The sequence below is a fragment of the Convolutriloba macropyga genome, chromosome 1, assembly GCF_964194025.1.
Source record: "Convolutriloba macropyga chromosome 1, txConMacr16.3, whole genome shotgun sequence".
In the NCBI taxonomy this organism is placed as follows: Eukaryota; Metazoa; Xenacoelomorpha; order Acoela; family Convolutidae; genus Convolutriloba; species Convolutriloba macropyga.
The window spans coordinates 82,865,550-82,892,619 of NC_134468.1; the positions used below are offsets into that span (position 1 = coordinate 82,865,550).

Consider the following 27,070-nt stretch of genomic DNA (forward strand, 5'->3'; position numbering starts at 1 on the left):
CAAAATGTCAGAAAAATACTTAACAGTTTCAGAAAAAACTGATAATTTATTTATGAAAAATGTGTGAAAACGAAGAAATCATATATGATCCTTGTATGATTACAGGGAAACTTGTAGAATGGGCACCCCGGGTTTTTTGGGTAATTCCTTGAGTGTCTCCATTTCGTCCCTCTTTTGACTAATTAGTTCCTTGTTATAGCTAGAACTATAATGTGGTTTCGCCATTTTCGCTTGTGTTTTCTTTGAAATGTTGTCTAACGGACTGCATAGCACGTGGAAAGTCACACCTCGACTTTTTCTCAATAAATTTATGCCAAATGCTTTCCAAAATGTTGGTAACTATAGCCGCGATTGTTCCGAAAAACAATATCCAAAATATACCCCCGATGTTATTGTAAGTCAGAGCTGAGCTTCCGTCATTTCCGCCGTCCACACATTTGCTCTCACCCTCGAACCATTTTTCCCGAATTTGTTCCAATTCTCCGGATTCTTGCAGGGAAAGAATGCTTAGGGTTATGGTCGAAAGATATCCGGACCCTTTTGGCACAGCGAATGCGTATTTTTTTCTGTTAAATGGTTTTCCAACTGTCATATAATCACAGTTTTTCTTTTTCTGGTACTGTAAAACCGGGTAGTCCCACATAAAAGCGTAGTCTGACTTCAAAACCCGGTCATAGCCCTCAGTAAGGTCTCTGACCATAGGACTTGGGCTGGTTTTGTTCATGTACTCCCAAAGCTGGCTGTACAAAACGTCTTTCTCAGCTTGCTGCTGGAAAAATGTGGATAAACTTGTTTTGGCAATGGTTCCGTACGCAATGGCAGTTTGCCCGGCCAAGTCTCGAAGCTCCTCGATTGGGGTTGAAAGTCGGGTGACAGTTAAGAAAGCGGCTAAGTTGGCAGTGTAGATTGAAACGAGAAGAACTGTTTAAGGGATCTGTGTTTTTTGTGTGAATGAGGTATGTCTTTTATGGTCAATAAACTTAACTGTCCACAATTTCAAAATAATGACAAGGTTGGGATAAAGTGCTTGAGCAATGATTTTTTTTTGGATGGGACTGCAACGGTGGGGGAAGGGGGGGTGAAGGCTGGGTAATGCAACCCATAATATTTACATTGAAGAAAAAAATTTTTAGGCTTTTTTAGGCTTATTTAAGCTTTCGTTCATTTTGGTAATTACATACTGTAACCATGGAAATGCGTGACGCGGAGGAGAATTATTTATAGTGTGGAAACTAGTGAAAAACGATTGTCCCAGGTTTTTGCGATAGCGCATCGCGAAAATTTGAGGCAAATACAACCAATTTTGAAGGAAATTTGAACTAAGTTAGCCTGGTGTCACTTGTTTCCATACACATTTAGAACTATCTTAAAGCATGTGTCGTGAGAAGTCTCAACAAAATCAATTATGCATGCTCAATTTTTTGGACATAGGCCAGCTAATGACCAAATTTCGGTTTAGCATTTGTTGATTTATTCTTCATCTCTTTCCTGACAGGAGTGCTGTTAGCTATTCCCGGTTCCAACAATTTTTTTTTAAAAAAATTGAGAACTGAGAAGTTTAAGCAAGCCCGATTTTTTAATGAGTGAGTTTTTGGCTTATCAATAAACCCAATTTGTTATTTGAATAAGAAACCCTTAGAAAAACACATCCAAGAATCATTGCTGATATAACGTTTTACTATCGAAATATCCCGATTTGGCACTGGTTTACTAAAAAAATGGGCTGCGGATCCCATAACGGCACTTAAATACTTGACTTATGTAATGGATGTAATGTGGTGTAAATCAGGGAGTTGTGAATCGGAGGTTCATTGGTGTCGTTGAGATTCAGGGGTTAATTTTCAACTGGCTAGAATATAGGAAAGCCAGTCTGAAACATAAAAAGTTGTAAACTTTAGACAGCAAAAAATCACTTAACAAAAGAGAACCCTTTGGTTTACAAAAAGTATTTTATCTAACTGGCAACTTCTTCCAATCGTAGAAATTAGGCTGATGTTATCTTATATGGAAGAGTACTAAAGAATTTTTTATTTCACTGTCATTTATTTTTTTCACAAGACAGCGATTAGTAGTATTTTGCGTAAAAAGATTTTTGTGATGTGCCGAAGAGTAACGTAAACCTAAAGTTTTAAATGAAAAAAAAATCTCGCAGAAACAATATTTAAACAAAAAAGAATGGAGGAACAATTCTGGAGGGGATACCAGCATACTCGGTTATAGGGGATACCAGTTTACTCATCTCTGTTTAAAATATAAATTATTTGCCATTAACTGGTTAGAAAATTATGTAACAATTATTACAGACCTAGCAAATTTTCCTTTTTCTGTGTTGCGTTTCAATTTACTTATTTCTGTTCAATCCTTATTTATTTGAGTTCCTTTTTTTCTTTAATGAAAAATTGGACGTACTGGCTGTGTAATAAATGTTTTCCCCTTAGATGACTGGTTTTTTTTCTAGTCTAAAAAATCTAAATTCAAGAAAAGTCCTCAAGTTCGATGATAACCTAACATATGACACTGTTTTTACTCATGTAGTTTGCATTTCTTTTTTCTTTTTTTCTTTCAATAAAACTCAAAAAAACTTGCCATTTAATTTCATATTTTGATTTTATCTGTTTTTGTGGACAAAAATCCGCGCAAAGAATTACTTCTCTTTGATTTTTGAGTAAAATTAAAAACTTTGTGTTGCTCTTTTTAGCAACATGTGTTTTATTCAAATGGAAATTGATCCATCACTAGCTTATAAAAATAGAGATTGTACCTAAAATTTTTTACACCCCGTGACTAAAAATTGGAAAACATTTTTATGGTTTCATTGGATTTGATCACTAGATTTGAATGTTAGTATTCCAACTTATATTACACAAATGTTATATTCACTCTACGTGCAGAATGCAGGTATTTTCCTCATATTTAAACTTGAAGGTCGTAAAAACTAAAGTCCCACGTCAGTATGGCTTTAATCAACAGTTCTTAGGACAAAAAGTTGTTAACTACATAACGCTATTTGCTGATGTACCAACATTAGACTTCATTGATATAAAGGTCTTTATACATGGTCTTTTTTATTAAAAATTTATCAAAATTATCAATACATTCTAGACCTTTTGTTTCGTTTTCCTCACTTTCAAAATTTCCAATTGCCGCTTTTTATCGATGCAAATGTGATTTTAAAATTTAGTAGCAGTAAATTTTCGTCATTTTAAATGTTAATTGAACTCAGAAAAGTCTTCAGTTCAGAATACCAGACTTAAGTTGTAATTTTTTTCTTCTGCTTAAGAAACTTGAGACAAGCTTAAAGGTTCTACTTCATTTCACCCCTATTCATTTAACCCCCTGTCATTTAACCCCGATTTATTCACCCCTCTATCATTTAACCCCGCTATCACTTCACCCCTCCATCATTTCATCCCGCTAATTAGCAGTCGACATTAAAGGCATGTTTTGTCATATTTAAGTGGATAGATTAATCCCACGTTCGGTTGTGATAGTTTCATATCAAGTCCCACGGGCCGCTGAGGCATGGCCATGGCCCGCGAGGCATGGCCAAATGATTTTATTGCTAATTTAATAATCCTTATTTTATAGGGATTAAAATCGGGGTGAAATGATAGTGGGGTTAAAAGATAGAGGGGTTAAATGATACAGGGGTGAATAAATCGGGGTTAAATGATAGGGGGTTAAATGAATAGGGGTGAAAAAATGGGACACCAGCTTAAAATAACAAAATGACAGCGGCATTGATCAGCCGTCAATAAATAACTCTTTTCAAGTACAAACAGTGTAGATGTTTTCATTTTTGTCTGGTTATATTTCTCGGTGATTCAATATTGAAATGACTAACTGAGCAAGCAGCTACAATTTTTGTTGTTTATACCTACAGATAACACATTAAAACAGCAATGTGAAAATTTTGTTCAAACCACAAGCAAAATAAATACGGAAGCTTCAAGCCGATAATTTTTCAAAATTCTCGGCAATTTTAACAAAAAATGGTTAACATTCTATAAGATTATTGCAAGATTTTCACTCGCAATTTTTTGGAGGGCTGTTAGTTTGTTCCAAAGTTACTTTGACAGCATTTGAACGCGGCTTCACATTTTTGCTAACCAAGGTCTTTATCTTGTAACACTATAGAAAGAATCATTTAAAATTGAAATCAGCGTGCCGCTTGAAAGATTCTTACAACATATAAATTTGCTTTTAAGTAGGGAAGGAAATTAATCACCGAATTCGACAAAATCTTCGAACATTTATTTCTCTTAGGATCGTTTGAGCGCATTTTTATTCACTGCGGTAGCCTATGTCCGGTATTACCTAGAAAAATTAGCTGTGATACTCTTAGCAAAATTTGGTTCTTAAAAATCTGAGCTCAAAGGATTTCGAATCTTTTCCCTTTGTGCCCTCCCAGCTTAGTGGGCGCATATTATTTGCACACCCTAGACGCACATGCCATATTTTTACATAATCATTTACTATGTGGGGGGAGGGGCTCTGTAACTGGTGGGGAGGGGGGCATAACTTACGGAAAGGGCACAAACGGAAAAGATCCAGGATTTCAATCAGTTGCTATAGGCTAATATAATTATTTTTATTTATTTTAAGACCTGTTGCAAATGCATATGAAAGCAGAAGAAAAACAGATCCCTGAAAACATCCAAACAACAGTACACAAGCAGCGGTTGGACAGTGCTTTCGGGTTATAATCTCCCCCCTGTAACATCAATGCACCCATTATCCACCAGGCACTGTTTGTAAACGTGTACACTCCCGGGCTCAAAAGTCGCTCATAGGGAGAGAACTTGGTCAAGAGGTACAAGAGTACGCTGGCTCCGAAGGCGCACAAGGCGATGAAGCACCAGAGACGTTTGCTAAGGGGTTCCATGAATCCGTAGATATTGATGTCTGGTTGGGGTTTTCTAATCATGATTCCGACGCCGTAGTCCATGTAGGCGGCTGTGTAGTCGATTACCTAGCAAACTAATAGTTATTATCAATATTTATTTTGCTTTAATAGATATCTAGACTTAATCGATCTCAGGCTTGGACCTCGACTTATAAAGAGACGATACTCGACCAAAACATGGTATAAACCCGGGCCGAGCATTTTCCCTAAAAATAACGGGGAAAAGATTGTTAAGTGTAAAATCTTGCAAGACGATACATCGTCTTGAAAGATTTTCTTCCAAAGTCTTGCAAGATCTTGCAAGATAACCATCCGTCTTGCAAAAATCTTGCAAGATAACCATTCGTCTTACAAAAATCTTGCAAGATAACCATTCGTCTTGCAAGAATCGTGCAAGATAACCATTCGTCTTGCAAAAATCTTGCAAGATAACCATCCGTCTTGCAAAAATCTTGAAAGATAATCATCATCTTGCAAGATCTTGAAAGATAACCATTTTTTTGCAAGATTCTTGCAAGATCTTGTAAGATAAACATTTGGTCCCATCTAGGGTTATTTCTTCGCTTAATTAAGGGTGGACGAGTGTATTTATAAGAGCAAAAAAATAAACGTGGAAGGAGGTTCTGAGGTCTGATCCCCCATCTTCTGAGTTCGAACCAAAAAATCTATGAAATGACCTCAGCTCGACTTTAGCGAACACCTGAGTTTTGCTAAGCTCAACTTCTGCACGCTGGACATTTCTCGACCCAAATTATCATGCTCGATTTTTCTTTGATTTGATTGATTTGTTTTCACCCTGGTCTTTAGCTCGATGTCTGACGCATCAATTTGATACGGAAAGTTAAAAGGTCGGGAGGATACTCCAGCTGAAATTGACCTTTTAGCAAATTTTCTACCTGGATTTATGCTAATATTATGATCAACCCACTGTGCTCAACTCAAAAGAACTGCTAACAATCAATTCACTGTTGCTTTGCATAAATTTTTACTCTGGACTTCAGCTCGAGCTGCTATTGTCGCGCCACACATTTCAAAGAACTTGAAATTGACTTCCAACAAACCGAAAAAACTATATCAATCTTCAGTGAAAACATAAGGGCCCAAAAAGTGTTTCATGAAATTTTTTATCGCAACATGAAGTACTGAGAACAAACTGTTTTCTGAAAACAACATTTTCCATGATAAGAATTCGTAACTCAAAATAGGGCATTATATTGGCACCTCAACGACTAATTTTTGATCAATAATCTTGGCTGCAATGATATGCCATGTGAATCTGTCAGACGCTAAAGAGCCCTGGTCAATGAAACCAGAAGCGTTCGTTCAATTCACTCGAATGATGTTTCGTTACCATTACGCAGAAACGAGGACTGTTAATAGGAATTATTATCACATATAGAAAAAAAAAATTTTTGTAGTGGTTGAAAAGAAGTTATCTAGTTGTTTTTTTACCACAGCAAAAACAAATGTTACATAAAAAGCTATTGCTTTTATAGCCAGTTGTTCTTCAAGACTCGGCTCTTTGTTAACAACCAAAACATTCTTGGCTACGAACCTTACCTGCTATCGTTAATATATCACTATATCAAAAATTTACCCGTAAAAATCTAATTAAAATTAATTAAAATCATAGAGTTTTGACAGTGTTATCATATATCCATTTATTCAAATCTCTAAGCACTCCAGATATCAGCAGTGATAAAACTATTTTTGGAAGTAATATTAGCAAAACTCGATTTTTACGTAACCGCGATCTATAACCGCCTAATATTACACAAAAAAAGTTGCAAAAGATTTTAAAAAAACTCGTCAGTATCTTTCCCAATATTTCATATGAAACAAAAAGAAAACAGCTCACAATTACTCACCCCAAGGTACTGCTTGCGAAATGACCATTTGTAATCTATTTGTAATTGTTTGAAGTTTTTGAAGTTTGATGCTTTAGTGTTAGGCATTGGATTAAATTGATTCAGTTGAACCACAATGAACTGGCTCAGTATCCTGGCTGTTTCCTCGGAATATAAAGTAACCGTCACTGATATCTGATTTAAAAAACAGCGCATAATTGTGAAAGCTATCGATGAGTTCTCGTCACTATTATTAGAGATTAGTTACCAAGACAATTGCCATCAATTTAGGCCTGCATCAAAATAAGTGATTCTTGAGGACTGTTATCCACATTAAAATTTTCAATTAGCCTACAAATTGTTTCAACGAGTTATGCTACTGAATATTTAAGACCTAAATTTATATACTATTGAGTCTTTGAGCCATGATATAAGTTAGTGCTTGTCTGATTTCTCTGTTTTAATCAAAAATATGTTTGAAAAAATATATATCACGAAATTATCGACACGTGTGTTAAGTTAACAACGTTTACTCCCTAATTGTTTGCTTAGTAGCTATCAGATATTGAGTAAAGTCCATTTCATATTCATTAGTTTTATTATCAAATTCGCGTATTTAATTTCAAAAATCCAACAGTAGCAAGGTGGTTGATACAACCGGGGTCGAGGCCGAATGGTTAACTTGAAAGCACTTGCAAATTTCTGGCAGAAATTAAAAAGGTGATACATCGCCTTGAAAGTTTTTCTTCCAAAAACTTGCGAATTCTTACAAGTTAACCATTCGACTTACAAGTTCTTAGAAGTTAATCATTCGACTTACTAGGCTCCTACAGGTTAACCATTCGACTTATAGGGCTCTTGAAAGTTAATCATTCAACTAACTGTTTTCTTACAAGTTAAATAATGGACTAATATAATTTCTTACATAAATTCTTGGAATATATGATGTTACAAGATAACTCTTTTGCATATATTCTATCAAAAACAATTAAACGTTGCAATATATGATTGTAAACAGATACTTTAAATATATAAAATCTGGAAAAGTGTGAATTGAATTTATAATTTAAAATTTGGTGAAAAAATGAAGCGTCAAGGAATTATTTTTTTTAAGAAAAAGCTGACATATGAATTTGTATCTTCGTGCAAAATAACCGTTCGGTCTCGACCCAAAAACTGTCTTTGTTCAGTCTGTAACGTCTCCTGTCTGCTCCGTTTTCTTTCTTCCAAGAGATTGCTTTTACAATGCAGAATTTACTTATATTATTTTGTGAGAATAGATTACAAGAATTTTTCAATATGTTTGTAACTACTATCTGTTATGGCCGCCACTAATTTTTAAATTGAGAAGCAATGACCACATATTGACAACATACGCCGAAAATCTGAAAAACAAGTAATTGCAAAGTTATAAATTGCAATTGAGGGCGAAATCTGACTTTGAAATTGGTACCAGCTCTGTGGTGGCGTCAAAATGAAAAAAAAAATTGAAAAAAAAACTTTTCCGTCAAAATGAACTCACTTCATTCTCGAATTGATCTTGGGATGAACAGTTCTGGAGCAAAAGCATAGATCTAAACCGAGATGTTCATTATCTTTCTAGAATGTTAGAGAAAAATTTAGTGAATGATAAAAGCAAAATTGTACCGCAATGAATGCAAAATGATATGTGTACCATAGATAAGATAGACACTTACGATTGACGCTTGAATTTTTACTTCTAAAACAGCCGAATTTAACAATTAGGTGCCAGATGATGAATTTTATTAAAAGCAGCAAAAATGCGATGAAATTGGTTAAACAATTGAAGATTTCGTCAAATAATTTGACTGCAAATGTGCCGAGTAGGGTTAACAATCCCGTGGAATTGGGCTGGAAAAGATTGTTTTTAAAACAGAGTTATCCCCATCAGCAGATTGCAAATAATGTTTGTCTGTTTCAAGGAAATTTAGATTCTTTCCGATCATAACACTTTTCAGCATGTAAAAACTTGCCCGTATTTGTTGCAATTATAGGCCACGTGACTCTGATGTAGTCACTGAGAAAATCTGGCATTAATCGAGAACCGCCGAACTAGTTTGGAAGTGACTTCTACATAGTCAGGAAACTTTCCTTGAAACACAAGACACACTCTAAAGGAGAAAGTCCGGCATTGAAGCATTTTAGAATTGGGCACTGCGGAGAGAATCTGGCATTCAAAAACTTACACGAGCGTGATTAAATTGTGATGAGTTGTGATTCGATTGTGATCAAATTGATATTCAGGTTTCAGGGGTTCATGTTTGAAGTTATGGCATATATACCTTTTCCCTGTCGAAATTGCGTGTCATTCCTGCGACTGCAATGTCAGCCCTCCCACTCAGAATCTCAGCCACCATACCATTCCATTCACCTGTCTCATCGTCTATCACTCCATACCTGAACAAGGAATATCCAGGAGAATTGTGGCTGAGCCACTGGACCGATCACTTCTTACTCTTAAAACCCAAAGATGCCCGCAATAACTTAAAAAAAACGTAATTACAAAAAAGGAGTTTTCCTGGCTCATTGTCTAAATAAAATGGAGCTCGCCGACAGTTTGAATGTCTTAAAGCGCTTTTTGCTCTTGGAAAATTCAAACCATTGGGTCCTTCTACCATTCGCTCCAGGGCTTTGCGAGACGCAGCTAGTCAACTAGCTGAACCTAAATAATTTCTATTGAAAGAATTTATAAAAACAGAAACATTCCCTACTGAACTCAATAGAGCCAACATCATTCCACTTTTTAAAAAAAGGAGACCTTGATGATCATCTAAACTATTGACCAATTTCATTAACACCAGCATTAGCAAAAAATTTTGAATCTGTTATTAAGCAACAAATTGATGAACATGTACATAAGAATGCCTTGCTTTCTAAAACACAGTTTGGTTTCAGAAAAAAATTTTCCTCAACAGATGCGCTCGTTTATTTAACTGAAAAAACACGATGCAACAGATACGAGAAAAAAATTACTGCAGCAGCGTTTTTAGATCTATCAAAAGCTTTCTACTCCATTAATCACGAGCTCATGGTTCAAAAGCTTTCCATTCTTGGATTTTCGACAAAAACTCAAAACTTAATTGCCAGCTAACTTTCAACCAGAACACAAATAGTCATAATCAATAATGTTAAATCAGGGTGGATTAAAATGGCTCAAGGAGTTCCAAAAGGAACAGTTTTAGGTCCTCTCTTGTTCAATCTATATGTTAATGATCCCAGCAAATTTTTTCTAGTGAAACAATACAATACGCTGATGACACAGTCCTGTTAGGTTCTCATGATGAAGTTCTCAAATGCTAAGAAGAGCTTGAGAAGACCTTAGAAAATGTATACAATTTTTTAAATTACATCACCTCAAGATCAATCCGGATAAAACTAAATTTATTATTTTTGGTAGCTCTAATCCTCAAGAACAAACGACATTAAAAGTTGGAGCGAAATTTAGAAGTTGGAAAGCAGAAATCAAATATCTCGGTGTTTATATTGACAAAGACTTTAAATATCAAAAACAAGTAACAATTTTTTTTGTCAAAATGGCCCATGGCTTTAAATGCATATATGAACTCCGGAGTATAATGCACTCTGTTCCCACTGTATACAAAATACTATTTTGAACTCTTTTGTTCTCATTCATGTTCAATATTCTTCTGTATTACTTGCAACTCTCAGTCAAAATCTCATAAAAACACAAGAAAAGCGGTTGAATTGGGCCATTAAAGTTTGTTTTCACAGACAAAAGTTTGACTCATCCTCAGATCTTAAAATGAATCTTGGTATACTACCTATTTCGCTGCTTTTTGATTGAAGGGCTGCTACTTACTGTCATAGCATCATGAACAAAAAGAAGCCTGTCTTCTCAGGCTCAGCTTTGAAATTACCAACAGCAAGTTTTTAGATACACGAGAGAACTCAAAAAATTTTTACCAAGACAATTTCAAAATGCAATATGCATGAAAAAAAATTAATACGAGGGATGTTTTGCAGTACAATTCTTTTCCAAGAAAGAATGTGTTAAAGTCATACAGTCTTGCAAAGAAAAAAATGTATGCAGTTTTTTCTTAATGAATACAAGAAGGACCCGACGAAAACCGAACTTGGTTCAATTACTTGGAATCTTTTTATGTTCAATTAAATTTTTTTCTGTTTTGTATTAAATTTACGTTGCTGTCGTCCCTCCTCGCCAATACAAGTGATTTTTCTATTCGGTCGATATCTTAGTTATTATAAATTATTAGTTTTCTCTGTTTATAATAATCAAGTTTCTACACTGCCTATCTCTGTAAATTTTACTATGACTGACAAATTTACAGATATTAGGAGAATTACAGTGTTCTTTCTTTTTCTTGCATATGCTCGTCTAATTTTTACAAAAAATTTTCAACTTCTTTGCTTTCAGATCAGAACATTGTTTTCCGGGTGCATTCCTTGCATTTTTTTTCAAGGTTTTAGAACCCTTTATACATATTTGATATATTCTGGCATCAAACATGGGGGAGTCTTACGGCATAAAAAAAACGAGGGAGGGGAAGACATAATAGATCCTATTATTCAAGACCTTACGGTTATTTTTTTGAGTATTGTCCGCACATTTGTTTAATTTTACGTTTTCGTCCACTTACTTTGCTAAAAACAGGCTCTGCAATGCAATAAATTTCTTCCTCTGCCTTTTAGAATTCCCTTTCAATTTTCTTCTTGAGTTCCCGTATACTATCAACTATTTTCTTGGATTTTTTCGAGAAAAACCCGAATTTTCCTACGATTTGCGTGGTTTATGGAGAGCAGCGAAATAATTCTTTTCAAAAAGTCTAAATCTCGACACCAAATAATAATCGCTGAGTCAGATCATTCTTAATTTCTTCTAGGTAGGAATGAAACAGAAAATTCTCATCAATTAATTCAGTTTGCTTTGAATTCTTACCCGTCAGCTTCTTCAAGGTCATAGTCGAATATCTCGTTGAACTCAGATGCGACCTGTTGTCGGATGGCCTTCAACACGTCAATGCAGTAACCCTCATACACCACATTTCCCGCCTGAAAACGTTTCCTTTTCCTCCTCGCGATGAAATATAACTATAGATATTTAAAATTGATAATCTTTTTAAAGATATAAGTTGTAATCGCTATGGTCTCACGCCTCTTGTTAGGGGATAAACTAAGCAAAAGAAGTTTGAACAAATGTTTCAAATGTTGAACAAATGTTTCAAATGGTTTGAACAAAACCATTACAAAAGAATTTCTCGCCTGCCTGTTTTTATTGAGGTTTTTTGATTTCTAACTGAGAGATTTAACAAGAAAACAAAAAAAAACGAGAAAACCCGTTTCAAACGGGAAAATGAGGCGGTTTTCATTTATTTAACTTCACAAAAAGCTATCAGAGTTTGATTTTTGTCAGTTTGTTTGTCATCTTTCCTCAATTTTCAACAAAATATACGTCAATTTTTGTGTATTAAAACGTCGGAGGCGTCAATTTTTGTTCTATTTTAATCTACTGAAAAATCTTCTGTTAACGGGGAAAAGGAAAAATTTGCCCGCCTGGTTCTTCTTTCTGATGATGAAAGGTTCTTCCACAACTGTCGTGATTTTAAGGGTGCTCCCGTCGAGGGAGGTTTTTCCCACTCGGAAGGGCTGCACGTTCTCGGGTAGGTGCCACGTGGGTGTGAATGAATATGCGTTGTACGTGTCAACACGTTTCCACCCTGATAAACAACACATGACTTTGAATTGCCGATTTTTCCATTGCAGCCCTACTAACTTAGTGAAGATAATTTTTATACCCTCATCAATTGCACAAATTCGTGTAATGGTGCGGCCTGTTCCGACCTGTTAGTCTTTCACGATTTTTTTAACCGAGTATTATCTGAAAAAATTAATTTTCTAAATCAGTTATTACTAGATGGTGCATTGCCTGATTAATACTCTGTAAAAAACTTTGTCAGATTTCGGCAACAGGCATTTTTTGTCAGGTGTTAAAAATAAATAATAAATAATAATGATAAAGAATAAATGAAGTTTATCAATTTTACATGATCGAAGTTCCAGCGAACAACGAATCTTTCAATCATGTAAGATCTTTTAAGCTCTACGTTAAAAAATTTGGTCTATTTAAAGCTGAAATACTAGCCGAAAAAAGCTACCATTTACAGCACTTAACAGAGCTGCACAGAAACCAATCGAAAAATAATTTTCAGTCGCAAACATCTTCGAAACAATAATTCTCAGATCAAAAATAAAGCCTTCTTTAGGCTTCAAGTTGCACTAGCAGTAAGCATTAATGTCTTCCGTTGTAAAGGCTGCCAACGCTATGTTGCAACATGCTGTCAATCAATAAATTTCAACTGTTCTTAAAATTTGACAGAAAAGTTGTTTTTTCGCTTGTCTGGGAAAAAGTAAAGAGAAGTTCTTCTCACTTCATTATGAGTGGTTCACTACATATTTCCACACTCGAATATGTCATAAAAGGTCTTTTAAAAAACCGTTAAAACAGTGATTCTTTTGGAAACGATTTTGTAACATCCTACAAGTTCTCATAGGTTTTCTTATAGCAATTTTACGCAACTTAAAAACCGAAAAGAAAGTTATGATTTTAAAACTTCATGATTTTAAAAGAGATCGAAGCTCCAAGTTAAGTTGATGCATATTTTTAAAGTCTCATTTTCAACAAATAATGCTTTTTATTAGTGTTGATCCAGAACAATTTATGTGAACCGTAACCTCAGCAATTTTTTGATTATATAAAAATTCGATTTTCAATTTTTAAAAGCAATTCAATGATGTAATGATTTTTTTTCATCAACGGTTATCTGGATAAGAAGAAATAACTTGGAAGGTTGAAGCATTTTTGTCAAAACTATAAAAAAGAGAATAAATTTCAGATATTGGCAATTTTTAACCACAAGAACAATTTTACGGAATTTTGAACAGTAAATCTGATAATTAAATTTGCACACTAAGGCAGACACTAGGACAAACGAGCACCCTCACAGCTTTTTAAAATTAAAAAAAATTATATTTTTTAAACAGAGAGCAAACGAAATACTGTTTTGAAACAGCTTTGAGCAGTCACTTAATTTTTTAAAACTTTAACATATCAAACTCTCGTTAAATTTTCCAACACTTACAGTTATTCCCTAACTCAATTCTCTGAATAACTTAAACTCGCATATGTTTGTGAATCACGAGAATTATTTTGAAAGTGCACAAAATTTTGCTCCCAGTCGATTAATTTTTAGATGGCGATGAGAAAAAAAATTGGTCCCGCAAATGAATTGGTGCCACAAAGAGGGAAAAATTCAGGGCTTGTCATTTTGTCTCTAATCTACAATCATACATTCTGAGCAAAAAAAAATACGGACATGTTAGCTTTGAAAATGAGAAAAATGTGCAAAAGTTGGTTGCCAGCATGATTATCGGTGATGTGAAAACAATTTGAAGACCGTAAGAAGACCTCTCCAAAATATCAACTTCTGAATTAATAAAATTGAATCGAATAATTATGTTCATCTAAGTGGCCGTAATAGGGTGATCAATTATTAAAAAATAATTAATATTTGAGTTCTAGTTAGTCGTAACGGACTCACTCTTCGCCAGAAAATAGAGTAAAACGTTTTTGTAAAGCCTAGAAGAAAGCATTCTTGTAACTTCTTTCATCGATCGCTTTGAATGCAGTCATCTTTTGTAAGAACTGTTTCAAATTGCATCAAAACTTTTTTCTGGGATTAACTGTTGCAACAACAGTTTTTGCACAAACTAATTAATCCCACGACGCTATTTTTTTGGTTCTAAATCGTTGAATACTATCTCCACCTACCGATATTCTTTTGATAGAGCAATGAATTCACAGATCAAACAACAGTAAGTTTTAGAATAGTTAATTGTTATTGCACTTGAACAAAAATGGACACTAGTTTTGTAAAACTCACAGGTGTAATAATTTTCATTTAGTTCGCTTCAACTGAAATGTTGTTTTCTTTTGCAGCATACAATGATTCCTTTCTTCATTATGCGGTAGTTTTTTGTTGATAATGGCAAACTTGATGAAAATCCACCTCAGGGAAAACAAGCTTAAGATAAAAATATGTTTTTGTAGATTTAAATTGCACATTCAAAAAAATAACAACAAATTTTGAACGATTATCGAGCGAGTCCATTTTAGGTTTCAAAATCTTTATTGTTATCAATTTATGTTGATCCGAAATGGAATGAGTTGTTGTAAAAAAACAGAATACCGTCAATAGTTTGTTGGTATTTGACAACAAAATAACAAAAGAAAAACGATGTAATAATGTGTTTAGTGGCAAAAACTGTTTCTTGTTGTACCAAGAGGACGAAACAAGGGGATCAGAACCCAGGTGTTTGGCTGAGTGACGTTTTAACTTCTTCTGAACTACTAAAACGATGTAGACTCTCTTCAGTCAGAAATTGTATATATAATACATGTGTTTCAATTTTATTTTATTTCTTTTAGCCCAGAAGCTCTATTGAGGTTGAATCCATGTCAAAGAAAATTTAATTATCTGAAAGAAAAAGAAAGATACAGAATTATAAAAATTAGAACTTCGAAAGAATATATTTCTCACCTATCGAAAATTGAGCACAGCTATTTTTTTTCAAATAAAATGTTAACATCGTTATTATGAGGCTAAGCGATCATCTATGTTTCCTTTTTCGAATCAGATTGGACAAAAATATCATTTTTACGTCAGCAATTACCCGAAAAGCTTGCTGATAAAATTTTATTAAAAAAATTTCGTAATTAACAAATTTAAATAAAAACCAAAGCTTTGATTTTTTTATATAAAATTTTAGTAGTCAGGATCTTTTTCCATCTGTGTCTGAGTTGGAATCGGACAAAATTGATTCAAAATATGACCTGAATCAGACTCTGAATAAGTACCATTTAATTTCCGATTTTTAATCTCATTTATTACTGAATTTATCCAGAGGTATAGGTACGGAAAAGCAATTATATGTTGTTTGCTAGCAATTTGGGTTAAAGCTACTGTTCTCTGTTCACATTTATCTGTCTAAGATGTATGTGATCAAATTTCAATAGAATTCTTCATTGGGAACGGTTGTAATAACCTCTAAAATATTGTTAAAATAAAAATAATCTTTATCGATTTCAAGTATACCTATACTTATTGACCATCAATGTGATTTTCAATGGGAATCGAAAATTTGTTCACAGGCTACTAATTCCAGCTTTTCCATTTGAAAAGAAGAGCAGACTCTGTTGGTTGCTCATAATAATAAATTTCTTAGTTTTGAGCATATTTAGTTTTCAATAAAATGCATAAGACAGACACCCAGGTTGGGGTCCCAAACCCAAATCCGATATGTCCAGACCGTCCCAAACGGTGTCTATGTCCAGACTTTTGTGCGTTCATGTCCAGATCTGAGTTCAAATTTGGAAAAGTTGCCGTCATGACTTTCATTTGTTGACAATAAAACTGAATTTTCTGCGCAAAATAATGAAATTTCAGACCAATAAAATAATTTATGAGATCTACGCTCGACAAGAACCAAAAATAAGTGGCAAGAGTCCTGCAAGCTCTAGCAAAAAAAAACATTTTATTTTTAAAAAAATATGCATGATCTACCAAAATATAACCATCTTGTCTCATCTAGGGTCCAAAAAATTTCGTTCCCATTAAAGGAAAGCTCGAATACGAAATTTTGAGTTAACTTAGTAAATACCTGCTAAATAATCGTCTCCTCTCATATCGTAGCGAAGCATCTCAAGGTGGGGGTACACTTCAAATCGGCTCTCCTCTGCCACCGGATTGGGCAAAACTTCCCCACTCTCAAACTCTGATTGGTTGAAATATGATATCCCCAAGTACTCATTCCCAATTCCAAAGTAGTCATAACTGCCGTCTTTCAGTCGTTTTTTCAACTTAATTCTGTCAATAATTTTGGAACCGTCTTTAAATTTGTTATCTTTCAGGCAGTTTAAATTCTTAACTTGGTCGTAATTGGTTTTGGCTTTAGCGTTTTTGTATGTTATGTTTAAAGCTTCGATAGCTAACTGGGCTGCGTTTAAAAGGTACGACATGTTTCGAGAAATGCCAGTGTAATAAAACCCGGACCACTTTGGGTCAACAAAACCCAACTTTTTATCAAATGCCGATAAAGGTAGTTGGCGTATTATCATCAGCGCGTTGAATTGCGGGCTCAAGTGCTGAAATTGGGTAATATCCAAATCAATATTAGCCAAAACCCATTTGTAATTCAGCCCGAAAAGCCCTAAATTTTTGGCCTGTTTTAGAAGGCGTAAAGTGTTCTTTTGAGAGGCTAAAACGATGAAATTCGTGAACAAACCGTTCGTGTTTAGACGAATCAAAGTTGATTGCATATCGCCTGTGCCTTCCGGGTCGTAGATTTTGATCGCGCGACCGTCAACTTGGTCCTTACTGGTCTCGGCAATCGATTCCTTCAAAACTTGTTCCAGTTCTGAAATGTAACTTTCGGCAAAATAGTCATCGTACATAATCAGATAGTTGTTCCAGTCATTTTTGGTTAAAATGCTGCCCAATCTGTTATAAACCAGCGAGTTATTAACTCGCATTGGGAAGGCTGTCGAACTTTGATTCGGGATTTTGGTACAAAAGGAGAATTTTGGGATAAAAAGGGTAGGAATTTCGAGGGTGTTTGTTAATGTTTGGATAACTTCAATTGACGCGCAACTGGCTTGAGCGATAATAAACGCAGCGCCTTCACGTATTGCGCGACATGTTTGTTGCAAAATTGTGAAGCTATCTCGCCTAAGATAAGTTTTCAAGACAAAATCAAACGAAGAACCGATTTGAGATCTCAGAATTTCCAGGGCGTTTTCAAGCTCAACAGAATCGATGTCGGAATGTTCTAGAACAAAGCCAATCTTGAACACACTTTCGTCCGCGTATTGGCCATCGCCAGAGTCAAAAAACAATAAGAAAAAACCAAATATTACATATTGAATATTCATGATTGTTTGTGATGGTTTGCGATTCAACTTTGTGTTAAGTAGTTTCTCTCACGCGTTCGAGTTGATTTCTATTCTGTGGTTTAATTGCTTGTATCAAATATTTGTGAAAAAATAGAGCATAGCTCTTTTTACGGTCTTGTGCGTTTCTCAAGCATGTATAAGTTGAATGTGGTGTGCGCTTTTGTGTCAGAACACAACAGGTATGATGATTCATTGCAAGGATTTGTTGTTGGTTGTTACAACGAGACCACGATATGGGCATATTTTTTATTGAAGACATTGCCAGATGCTGCAAAGGAGCCTGCGAGAAACTAATTAAGTATATATATATATATATATATATATATATATATATACATATATATATATATATATATATATATATATGCATTTGATTCAAAGCTTGTTTAACCTCACGATAGTATTAAACTTAGCCAAGAGAAGTATTTAATTTTAATGCGAAACTTTTGTTTATTAAAATGTTATAGTATATTATGAAAATGGAGGCTCGGTAGAGTGCGTTCGCACATAATGTTCCGATCCCGCTCATACATTGTCTTAATTGTCTACCAAATGCGGAAGAAATAGAAAAATTTGAAAAAATTAAATAATGTTCAAAAATAAATGGTGTAGGAGTGAAAAACTTGCTTCCAAATCTAAACAATTAGTTAAGAAAAAAATGACCCGTATAAATATGGCATCAGTTCACGAAAATACTCGGTATCAAGTAGACAAAAAGGACAAAAATGGGCAAGTTAAAAATAACGTTTAGGTTTTTAAAAACAATCAATTTCCAATATTGAAAACCATTAGAAATCAACTGTAATCACTAAATAGGTTTATTTTCATTCAAACTTTTATATGAAGACTTTGAGGCCTGTCATTATCCAGAACGTGACGTTCGTCTACAAAAACGAACGATAAATGCAGACGAAATAAAAAAAAACAATTGGTTTTTTAAAGAAAAGGGTGCCTATGCATTTAACACCATATTTTATTCCGTAAAAAAGAAATGATCGAATTTGTCTTCTTCGAACACCAATGATGAAAATATACGACCTCTGAAAATTGAGATTAGGTAACAAGTAGACAAACAACAGAAAGGGCGGAGTTAAAAAAACAGTTTTAGTTTTCGAAAACGATTTATATTGAGTCACTAGCTATCAACTGAAATCATCAAGTAGGTTAAATTTTTCTTTCTTCAAAAAAGCATTGAGATCCACCATTATTCAGAATATGGCGTACGTCGACACAAAAAACGACAATTTCAGACAAAAAAATTGATTTAATTTTTTCCTGAAACCGGTGTTGAAAACATTCATTAAAAAAGCAAGGCATTAAAATATTGGATTTGTTCATTTGTACCTTTCTTCAATGTCAAAAATTTGATATGCAATCTGTAATTGTAAGACAAAAAGAACAGCAAAGTGCGAAGTTTAAAATTTTGTCTACATTTTCAAAATATTTTCAAATCATAAGTTAGGATCATAAAACAATTGTCTTTGTTCATTCATAAGAAGACCTCAAATCTTGCAGTTATCCTATATTTTTATGCCAATAAAAGAATTTCAATAAAGAACTATTTGAAAAATTTAACTAATTTCTGCTAAAATACGAAGCCTTTAAAACCATAATCTGTTCTCTAAAAAAATGATATGGTTGTTTATGTCTTCTTTTAAACACCAATAATCTAATATCTGACATTTCAATAAGGTGATAATAACCCAAAGAAAAGAACCTAAAATGATGCATTTTGGATATTTATACATTTAATTTAACAAAAAACCGCCAAAATTTAATTTCAAGAAGACTCTAAAAGGAAAGCAAGTAAAACTAATCCTCTTTGGACTTTAAAAAAGATTGTTTCAGCAGTTCTTTTATGTTTTAATTCGGCAAATTTGAACAAAGGTGACCAAAGAAGCTTTTTTGTGGGTTTTTCATGAGAAAAAAGCTGAATTTTGAAAAAATTTGCAAAATATTATGATCAAATAAGTTAGATCAAACAGTTCAACAAAACTCTTCTATCTTTAGTGTTGAAACCACCAATACTATCGCTGCCGGATATTTTTAACATATTTGTTGGGCAAATTTAGAAAAAGTTTCGTAAAAGACGGAAATTGTGAGCAAAAGGAATTTTTTGTTCACTGTTCGTTGTCTTTTGAGTTATTGGAAAAAGACCTTTTTGTAAGCATTTTGACAGGCAACTTTGGAAGCTTTTGTTATGCTTTTTATCCAGATTCCCATGGCACGAACACAAAAAGTGGTTTTCTTAGCTCTAAAAATAAGCGAATTTGGGAACAATTTTTTTGATGAAAATAAAACGCTATCATGTCACCAATAGGGGTGTTTTAAAAATGAGTTAAATAGGCCTGTTATTTGTTTTCCATGAGTTGGTCAACAATTTCAATTAAAAAAATAAACAAGCAGGTAGGAACTTAACAGAATTCTTTAGTTGTCCGTCAGTTTTTTTTTCTGGGAATTAGAACTCATTCACAAACGATATAGAAAAACATATAGACAAATTTTTACATGGTATGCTATGTGAAATTTCGAAAGAGTTAGCTCAAATAGAGCAAAATGTTTAAGCAAAACTCAAACAACCGATGACAAAAATGTATAGTTTTTGGATCTCATTGTTTGATTCTAAGCATGTGGATAATTGGGGTTGTTCACGAAATAAACAAGGGCAAAATTCTGCTCAGTCATAAACTTTTGTGCATTCTTTAATTCTTTAACATTGAAGTTTTTGGGACCACTAAAGCCAAGCCAGAAATTTCATCACTTTTATTATATTTTTCTCACTGTATTAACTTATAGTCGTTTAGTTGCTTGGCTGAAGAAAAACAAAAAAACCGTCTTTTAGCAAGGTTAATTTACAGATCAATTTTCCAAGTTATTGAAAAAAATATTGTTCATTGCAAGCTGATCGATTTAAAATTATTCCTTTATTTATTAAAGTCAGCTATGCATCGTGTATTAATTCCGCTTTGTTTATTTGTTTTTGCCATTGTCAATATAGTCCTATGTAAACACCAAAATGACCATCATAAAAATCATGAACACAAGAAAAGAATTTACTACGGCTCTGAAGTAGAAGAAGGCAATGCTGATTGGATGGTCAACCTTATGGAATCTGTGAACAAAACCCATTTTTGTGGGGGTGTTTTCTACGATAACTACACCGTAATAACCGCTGCCCACTGCCTAGCTAACGACAGATTCCCAGTAAATTCCTTGCAAGTCGAAACCGGAAGTCTTGAAATCTCGAAAGGTCAACGGATACCTGTGAAAAAGTATTTTGTTCATCCCAATTACGATAACAAAACACACGTTTCAGACATCGCGGTTGTATGTTTGAGACCAGACGGACCAATCAAGGGAAGTAGTCCTGTGACTGTTTGGGAAAACGAGACACAAGATTACAGTTTTGCAGAAGTGTACGGGTGGGGAAAGGATCAGACCAACAAATGGCCGCGGGTTCTGAACTCTGTGACCTCTAGGGTTGTAAGCAATGAGGGTTGTGAGAAACGGTTTGATCAAGTCGGAATGGGATCTTTTGTCACAGACAAGTCTCTCTGTGCGTTGGGGTTGGAACACGATCCCAGTTTCTGTCTCGGTGATACAGGTACGTTCATTCTTCCAGGTTCAGACCTTGTTAAGCCCTTGGTCAGGGTTTCATCATGAAATGGCTCTTTCCGTTCATAAACAAGCACAAAATATAAAGTTTTTCATATGCAGACATAATCAATGGGTTGAACTGGAGTGAGGGGGGGGGGGGCAGGCTGAGGTCCTCGATCACGATCAAAATGACTATAGTACAAAAATAAATTCAAATGAGAAAAAAATTGATTAAAAAAGAACCGGTTGTTTTCTGTTTGTCCCCCCTCCCACCAGTATGTCATGCACCCCGAAGTTGCAGAGAACATGTCATTACATAGTAAATCCCTATATACAAATAAAGCTTGTGGGCCTGTGTGTTGCAAATAATATACTGGAGGGAACACAAACGGAAAACGATCCAAACAAGCATTTAATCTGTTCCAAAGTCGACTACGACAGTTTTTTTTAAGTTGGTTCAAATCATAAACTGTACTTTGAAATATCAAAACTGCATTGTATCAGAGTTTGATGTCAACTTGTTCACAGTTCTCACTTCTGAGCAATTAGCCTAACGATAAAAAGGGACTCGAGTGACATAATTTGAATCTGCGCGAAGCAAAGCCGAGTTGTTGAATAGCTTCGAGAAGGCGATATCAACATTTCGGTAACCACATCAACTTATCAATGAGATCAACTTGCATAGCTTTCTTCACATTGCAGAAAATAAGACGTAATTTTTCCGCATTTCTTTTCTCGCCCTCCCAAAGACAGTGCAATGCCAAAACACAAATCTGCCACTGTTGCAGAATTTCTTCGGCGTTAATGTTAACAAAGTTGTTATCGCAGCGAATGTTACCACACAAATGGTAACACGTTAATGAATATTACTCCACGACATTTATTGCTTTCGTGAAGTTTTCTTTTTCCGAGCAGTTGAGAGGGCGATGAAAACCGTGTTGCAAATTTTTAATCTACTCTCGTTGTAATAACATCAGTTGTGTAAATCCCGAAACATTTCAGTTGATTATGATATCTCTTTTGGACATCCCTTTCCTGCGAATATTCTTATGGCAAAAGAAGCGAGAAAAAATTGGAGGAAAAAGATAGTCTAATATTGAAGCAGAATTTTTCCACTGTTTTAGTATATTGTAGAAGTGATCGGGAGGTATCACGTTATTTAGTGGCTAAGTTATGCAGCTATTATCATGGCAACGAGACTTGATTACAAAAAAGAACTTTCCTATCACTCCACAATTCTGTTGCAAACGTATTTAATGGATGAAAAACGAGCTGTCTAAAAGTACAATTACAGAGTACGTTCTCACAAGTTCACCCTGAAGCCTGTCCGCCCAGTTTAAAGTGTGGATTTAGAATAATTTTTTACATTCTTGATCACCTTGGACTTGTAAAGGGGTCATAATTTTGGCCAAGGTAGCAACTAGAACAGAGTATAATTGCTGAAACATCCACAGACGATAAAATTGACTATGAACGGTTACTTTGGCTATCCATTAGTCTCGTGCGCTCCGTGTATTAAAATTCACTTTTTTGTCATTCATGCACAGATGTCTGCTTTTTGTCTTCTTGTTCACCTAAAAATTGATCTTTAATTGCCTAAATAATCATATGTTTGTTCAAAAAACTGATAGTTCGTTGATGACCAGCTTTTAGGTAGTGGTCTTTCACTAATTTTCTCATCCGAGCATTTAATTTCAATTTAAAAAAACGATGAATTTCCAAAAACCACAATAGATAATTGTAATACGGAAAAAAGTAACTTAATTTTATTAAAAATTATAAAATATACCAACATAAATGCTGATTAATGAACAAAGAAAAGTGAAGTAATGTTAAGCATTAAAATCATTCGAACGATCCAGGTTCAGACATCGACTTACGAAAAGACAATGCTCGATCGAAATGTGGCATGGAAAGACCATGCTCGGCTCAAACAGTCCATGGAAAGACATTAGCTGGACCTAATCGTTAAACTGCTTTTTATCTTGGCCCAAGTTTTTGATGCTGGACTTTAGTTTGACCCAAATATAATGCTTGGCTTTAGCTCGACCTAATGTTCACGATGTACCTAAAAAACTATAACTGCGCTGAAAATTGGCTAATGCTTATAACGTAGTCAACGGGTTTAACCGTTCAATTTTTTCATTGCTTCTCATGTTTTATCGAAAAATGAACGGTGCTATTATATTTATATCTAAGAAATGAATTTTAGAATCAGATGAACTAAATTATAAAACATATAACTCATTGCTGAAGAAGAGTCGATTAAAGTTTAATTTTAACAGTTAGAGCACTGTTAAATAGTTGAGTTCAGCCGAACGAATTTGAAATATAGGTTTCTTGCAAATCCTAATTTATCTTAAGAATTCAATATTTCTTATAATATTTTTGGCAAATTTCCACCTGTTTATTGAAGGTGGACTGCCTGCTGCAACTCTAGTTTGGTGTTGCTGGTAGATGTTTCATATATACATAAAGAAGTATAGAAAATTTATCTATAATTAATCCCACAAAAATGCAACCTCAACTCATCAAGCTCTACCTATTAAAAGACCATGTTCGACCTTAATTTTTTTTATGAAAAGACCATATCTGGTCCATGAAAAGAGTTTACATCGACTTTATATAGGAGCTGGACTGTGTATTTATAGTCAATATTAGACCCCCAGTTAGAATTATAAAGTCTTTTCATAAGTTGATGTCTAAAGCTGGGGAATCATTTTAACGATTTTAAATCTTTGACGAATCGAATGTCCTGCAAAGAAATCTGACAATGTATTAAATTTCTTCCCCAACACCCTGATGCGCTTGTAACTGTCTAATTACTTTCGCACACCTGGGGAAGTTTTAAACGTCATGCAAAAATTACTTGTTTTGAATTCAAGTGAAGAACGAAAACATTTGAACTAATTTGATATCTCATTTTTTTAAAAATAGGAAGACATACTCACTTTTGAAAGCACAAAAATATTAAATGCTCGAAAGCATGGGCATACACGGGTTTTGGTAAGGACAGATTAGAAATAGTCATGTTCCCTCTTGAATGGTTTGGAGATCCCCACCTTCTCTCTGGGACCTCAGCCTGGGCTATCTTCCGTTATTTTTCTTAAAAAATTTAAGTTTGTTTACAATCAAATTATACCTCACTAATGATCAGCATTTAGTCAGACTTTCATTAGTAATCTCATCAGTATAATAAAACTGACTGCCCGGGTTGAAATCGAATGGTTATCTTGCCAGGTTCTAGCAAGAATATGCATATTCTTGCTAGATTTTGGCCGGAATCTTGCAAGATAGCAATTTTTCTTTTAAAACAGCCCCCCATCCGTTCATGATAATTTTTTTTTGATAGGAGGTCCAGTGTGTTATCGTCGCCACGCTATTGACGACAGAAGACCAGTGTGTGAACTAATTGGAATATCAATCTGGGGTCAAAGGTGCAACCCAGAACGTTTGAAACGCAGTACCGACTTTCCAGACGTGTTCACGCGCGTGTCCAAATTTGCAAAATGGATCAAAGCCAAGTCCGAAGAATGCCCCCCTCTATTCAAAGATGTCAAAGATGATTCTGAAAATGAAAAGGTGAACAAAAACAAGGTGGGAATGGGAATCCATCACGGTGTCACAAAGGTCAGCAAGTCATTTGCCTTACACAAGGTGTTCAGACCTTTCCTTCAACATCCATTCGGGAAACGAAACGCCTCAGACTCGACTGAGACAGAATGAAGCAAAAAAGACTGCAATAATCATTTATTTGAAACCTATGATGAAAAAAAGATGCGATAGCTAAACATTCAAAATCATTTCTCGGGCGCGATCCGGGTTGAAAATTTTCCCGAAAATATGTTTTGGTGATGGACGATATAAGTGTGAGAGAACAAATAAAAATTACCTTTAAGTATTTTTTCTAACATATTTTGCTGTTTCACTCCAGCTTAATATGCTCTAGAATCATAGCTCCACAAATGTGAAAAAAAATGATTCTTTTTTTTTAAAAAAAAGCAAATGAGAATATACAAACGGCACACTTCAAGATTGTTACTTTATTTAAGAACAAATTGATTTGGATTTCATAACCCGCTTTCAAGAAATAATTAAGCCTGCCTGATTTTATACCTTCCCAGGTCTATGTACAGACTAATGAAAAGACAATGCTCGACCCAAACGCACTATGAAAAGACCATACTCGACTCATATGAGCTATGAAAAGATGCTAGCTGGACTTTAAGACATTCTGGACTTTAGCTCGACTCAGATTTTTCGCAAAAGACTAGCTGGACCCAAAATTTTACAAAAGACTTTAGCTCGACCCAATATTTGGACTGGACTTAAACCCGACACAATCTTTGCAAACAAAGTCTTTTCATGGGTCCATCATTGGTCTTTTCGTAAGTCTACTATTTTGCCATTATAATTGTTCGTGCAATATTGCATATAACGTAGTCAGCGTGTTTGTTCCTTCATTTATTTACGATTCAGAAGACCCTCTAATCCCTCAAAAACCTGCATTAATTTTAATGAAAGATATTTCATAATTTTGGAGGGGAAAACAAACTAAATGAAGCCGAAAATTTGTCTCGGCTAATGGGAGTAGGACCAATACACTTAAGTTAGCTGGTTTCATTGCATCAAGTATTGTGGTGATATACTCGAGCTGTCATAACTCCTTACATTAAGATTTGACAAAGATCTTAAGGGTTCTGGCAGTTTTCGAACTGTTTCCTAAGTCGGACTGCTCTGGTGCATAGCTATTTAGTCTTGCTCCGGTTCTGCTTCTGTATAAACAGAAGCAGAAAAAATATGATAAATTACGGATTTTGAAAAAAATGAGACTTATGAAGAGACTAATGGTGGACCCATGTAAAGCCCTTTGCTCGACTTTGTTCGTTATGAAATGACTAATGGTGGACTCACGAAAAGACATTGGCTGGACTTTCTTCGTCATGAAAAGACTTAAGCTCGATCCATGAAAAGATATTAGCTCGACATTAACTAGGACGCTCGACCGTGTAACTATAGTCAATATTGCCCCCCCCTACTAGACTTTTATATGTCGAGGCCTAGGCCTGGGTTGCCCTGTGGGTAGACAGAAAACCAATGTGAATATACAAAATGCGACGAAAATAATAAAATTAATCCAATATTATATCCAATTGTTGAAACTACCTGAACTTTATTTAGTGTGCACAACGACTATTAAGCGGCCCCTGGCAGTTGATATGAAACTTTTACAACCGAACATGGTGTTTCGAACGAAAAGATCGATGGGAGTAAATTAGGTATAATTTCATTGGATATATTTACACAATGCGTTTTTTGGAATTGATTGCGTACAAATTAGGATTTTACTTGACAACTGAGCGACACCAAGTAATAGCACTGAAACCAGCAAAGCAAATGAATTGTAGGAATTGAATCAGCCCTCTTTCCCGTAACCTTTCCATCTTTAAATAGGCGCTTCGCTGACAATTAAAATTGCTTCAGTTCTAAACTTATCATAAAAAAGACCTTTCCTAACTAATTCAAAATAAATTTCAGTTTTAAATTGCACAAGTAATTTTTTCGAGAGACTTAAGTTACTTATAATCAAAATCTAATCACAATTGACATAAAAGCGTTTTACTGGAGATAATGAGAAAAAAACTTCACACACAAATATGCCGCTAATAATTACATGATTTCATTATTTTTCAGCTTTTCTGTGAGGACAAA

General features: G+C 34.6%; 3 protein-coding genes across 3 annotated transcripts in view; 2 read left to right on the forward strand and 1 right to left on the reverse strand.

Moving 5' to 3' along the window:
- The window catches only part of LOC142343316 (syntaxin-1A-like), a 383,172-nt gene extending 373,660 nt beyond the window's left edge, over nt 1–9,512 (forward strand). The window contains exon 7 of the mRNA XM_075395165.1: nt 9,502–9,512. The gene's annotated coding sequence lies outside the window, so the exon portion shown is untranslated. The remainder of the gene's footprint in view (nt 1–9,501) is intronic.
- On the reverse strand, nt 70–17,830 carry LOC142352044 (glutamate receptor ionotropic, kainate 1-like). Its single transcript, XM_075404427.1, has 6 exons — nt 16,471–17,830; nt 12,307–12,470; nt 11,693–11,805; nt 9,057–9,171; nt 4,608–4,972; nt 70–923 (listed from the first exon to the last, which is right to left on the reverse strand). The coding sequence occupies exons 1-6, from the start codon at nt 17,738–17,740 to the stop codon at nt 206–208; spliced, it is 2,745 nt and encodes a 914-aa protein (XP_075260542.1). The 5' UTR covers nt 17,741–17,830; the 3' UTR covers nt 70–205.
- Nucleotides 17,831–20,485: 2,655 nt separating this feature from the next.
- Nucleotides 20,486–25,241, forward strand: LOC142352135 (trypsin epsilon-like). The gene is made up of 2 exons (XM_075404521.1): nt 20,486–21,365; nt 24,711–25,241. Exons 1-2 carry the CDS (start codon nt 20,705–20,707, stop codon nt 25,082–25,084), a joined length of 1,035 nt encoding a protein of 344 aa, XP_075260636.1. The 5' UTR covers nt 20,486–20,704; the 3' UTR covers nt 25,085–25,241.
- The last annotated feature ends 1,829 nt before the right edge of the window (nt 25,242–27,070 follow it).

Coding starts and splice junctions, on each gene's coding strand:
- LOC142352135 (XM_075404521.1), top strand. CDS start 20,705: ATGCATCGTGTATTAATTCCGCTTTGTTTATTTGTTTTTGCCATTGTC. Junction 21,366..24,710: donor TTTCTGTCTCGGTGATACAG/GTACGTTCATTC, acceptor TTTTTTTGATAG/GAGGTCCAGTGTGTTATCGT.
- LOC142352044 (XM_075404427.1), bottom strand. CDS start 17,740: ATGAATATTCAATATGTAATATTTGGTTTTTTCTTATTGTTTTTTGAC. Junction 12,471..16,470: donor AGGAGACGATTATTTAGCAG/GTATTTACTAAG, acceptor GTTGTTTATCAG/GGTGGAAACGTGTTGACACG. Junction 924..4,607: donor TTCATATGCATTTGCAACAG/GTCTTAAAATAA, acceptor GATCCCTTAAAC/AGTTCTTCTCGTTTCAATCT.